This window comes from Lontra canadensis, unplaced genomic scaffold (assembly GCF_010015895.1).
Source record: "Lontra canadensis isolate GAN:19392208 unplaced genomic scaffold, GSC_riverotter_1.0 scaffold53, whole genome shotgun sequence".
NCBI classification, from domain to species: Eukaryota; Metazoa; Chordata; class Mammalia; order Carnivora; family Mustelidae; genus Lontra; species Lontra canadensis.
This window is the reverse complement of record NW_022631047.1, coordinates 90,420-93,765: the sequence shown is the minus strand read 5'-3', so window position 1 is coordinate 93,765 and position 3,346 is coordinate 90,420. Positions and strand designations below refer to the sequence as shown.

Sequence of the window (3,346 nt, the reverse complement as noted above, 5' to 3'; positions counted from 1 at the left end):
CAAGATGTGAAGTCTCTCACATGGCACGTTTCAAGCTACTGATGTGAGCATGATTGATTCCTAAATTATAGGGTCTTTTATAAATTAGTAACTATTTTGTAAAGGAAAACTGAAAAACCTTGGAAGTGGGGGTCTACTATAATTTTATGTAGAGAAATTGGTGACATGCAGATATCTGGGAGAGGACTGTGTCTGGTTTAAGAACCATCTAGTGTAAATGCACTAAGGCCTTAGGAGGAAACATCATGTGATTTGCTAAGAAAGATTTATTTGTTTCTTCCTTTCTAATATTAGTAAGTGTATTGGTGCTTGTCCTGCTAGTCTCCTGATTAGAACATCCAGTATAGTACTGAATAAACACAATGATAGTGAGTTCGTAACTGATTTTTGTTAAAATGATTTTTCGATGAACAAAGTATATCATGAAACAAATAAGGTTTTGCATCATTTGCACTTAAATGAATTGCATGTATAAACTGTTATATCAAAATAGCCAGAAAAAGTAAGAGAATGTTATAACTCTAAGCCATGACTGTATTTATGGTCTTTGTATAGTAAATTAAAAGTGTTAAACATGACTTAATATTTTCTGAATTTCTAGAAGGTGTGTTTCCTGATGGAATCATATAACAGTTTCTCTCTGATGCTCTTGTTCTTTTTATGTATCTTCATTTTCTAAGAATTTTTGTGGAAAAATTGGAATTAAAAAATATTTAGGAGAAGAAAATGAGGTCATTTTTATAGTTACAGAGTGGAAAGACTAGCTCAAAGGAAGAGAAATACATGAGAAAGTGATTGGTTTTTAAATCGAAAAAATATATATTCAAATATCCTCAGTATACTTCTGGCAACAGAAATACAAGCAATGAAGTAAAACTGTAGTGAGACTATGTTCATATTCATAGACATTTGAGGGACCTTGTTTTTTGTTTACTTGTTCTTCATTATGCCTCTAATTGATGACAACACTTTTATCCTTTATTTTTTATTTGTTTGAGAAAAATACAATCTTCCTTGCCCTCTCCATGAAGGCTCGCTTGACTTGCTGGTTCCTTAGGCTGTAAATAAAGGGGTTCAGCATGGGGGCTACTGAGGTGTTTAGCACAGCAACACCCTTGCTCAGAGACACTCTGTCTTTTGCTGCTGGATTAATATACATGAAAATGCAGCTGCCATAGGAGATGGAGATGACAATCATGTGGGATGAACAGGTGGAAAAGGCCTTTGTCCTCTGACTAGCAGAAGGAAGCCTCAAAATTGTTCTGATGATATATATGTAGGACAGAATTATTAATGCCAAAGTGAACAGTAGAGTAAACACAGCACAGGAAAAGCCCACTATCTCTAGGAATTTTGTGTCTGAACAAGAAAGGTGTAGTAAGGGGAAATAATCACAGGTAAAATGGTCTATCACGTTGGACTTACAGTAATCAAGTTGTATGAACTGCATGAGTAATGGGAATATGATTAAGAATGAAGCCAACCAAGAGGCAAGGACAAGGAGTTTGCAGACTCTGGGATTCATGATGTTTATGTAATGCAGAGGTTTGCAGATGGCAATGTAACGGTCATAGGACATGGCAGCCAGAAGGCAAAATTCAGTGACTCCCAAGAGGATGAAAAAGAACAACTGAGCCATGCAATCATTAAAGGAAATGGTTTTATCTCCTGTAATCAAGCTGCCCAGGAACTTGGGTATGCTGACAGTTGTGAATGAAACCTCTAGCAAGGAGAAATTTCTGAGGAAGAAATACATGGGAGTCTGGAGGTGGGAATCCAGCAGGGTAAGGGTGATAATGGTCAGGTTCCCAGTGATGCTGAGCATGTAGGTGATGAGCAGAAAGACAAAGATCACCCCCTGAAGCTGTGGATCATCTGACAATCCCAGGAGGAGAAATTCTGTTATTTCTGTGTGGTTTTTCATTTATTTCTTCTTTTGTATAATCTAGAGGGAAAAATAAAACCAAGCAGATTGTAGAAAAGAGGATTATCCAAGGATAGTTCTGGAATTTATCTCTGGAAATAAACATATTATGCCATACCAATTTGATGTAGTAGATCTTTAAGACATCTTAATAAAATAGGTAACATGTATAAGTAAGTTTTTATCATATATTGTTCTCTGTGTTTTACATAGAATGTTTCTCCATAAAATCCTTATTTCACAGATTGGAAACTGAATCTAAAAAGAGTTTTAAAAATCTTATCCAGTGCCGCCTGGGTGGCTCAGTGGGTTAAAGGCATGATCTCAGGGTCCTGGGATGCAGCCCCGCATCCGGCTCTATGCTCTGCAGGGAGCCAGCTTCCCCAACTCTCTCTCTGCCTGCCTCTCTGCCTGCTTGTGATCTCTGTCTGTCAAATAAATAAAATCTTAAAAAAAAAATCTTATCCAAACCGTGTATTCCAAATAAGAAGAACAGGCGTTTTAGTTAGTTTTTTGTTTTTGTTTTTGTTTTTGTTTTTGCATGTTTGATAACTGGAATAGAAATGCTGCCTGTTGATATAAATGTACTTCTTTCATGGGTCCCCTTCTTAATGGGAAACTACTTGTCTTTCCAAAAACAATAAAAGTGTCTCCTTTCCTCATTTCTGTCCCTTAGTTTCCTGTACTATTACTTACTGTACTAGTTAACATAGAAAAGATGACATGTCGGGAAAAAAGTCACTAAAATGGAGGTGTCTCTAAATTTGAAATTCACTGAAGTTAAATCTTTAACAATGTGACAGATTTCTGCGTTTCACTCTGACTCCCATTTTCCTTTCAACCGCCTACTCGTGATCTTAAGCTGCAGACAATGAATTCATTGACACACTGTCCTCAGATATTACAGAGTACAGAATATGAAAAGACAGAGAAATTTAGTAGATTGGATCTACATATTTCATTGGCTAAAGAAGCAAAATTGGATGAACATTTAAAATAAACATTGTCTTCTACAGAACAGTTTTTCCTTCAAAGTTTTTTCCATCTAAATGTTGTTAGTGTATTCTCCCTATGTATGTATTCTACTTTCCATCCCATATTATATTTTTATATTTTTCCATTTATTTACATCAATATTCATTTATAGAAGCTTTGTTTTATCAACCCTGGAGTAACCAATGAATCATACATGAAATCCCTTTATCTTCTCTTCCTGAATAACAACAACAACAACAACAATAATGCATTTTAGAGTGAAGCTAAAATTCCCCTCAATAAATTGAACCAATCCATTTTCTAATCCCTTATTCTGTGCATTCTCATTAAATAGTAAAGTTTTCAAATCAGAATCATGAGAGAAATCTTGAAATAAGGTATTTAGTTTCAAGATATAGAATTGTTGATTATTGGTATATAATACCT

At 35.2% G+C, this 3,346-nt stretch overlaps 1 protein-coding gene across 1 annotated transcript; it reads right to left on the bottom strand.

Moving 5' to 3' along the window:
• Positions 1-985: 985 nt before the first annotated feature.
• On the bottom strand, positions 986-1,924 carry LOC116877585 (olfactory receptor 6C1-like). Its single transcript, XM_032874347.1, has one exon. It carries the CDS (start codon positions 1,922-1,924, stop codon positions 986-988), a length of 939 nt encoding a protein of 312 aa, XP_032730238.1.
• Positions 1,925-3,346: the final 1,422 nt, after the last annotated feature.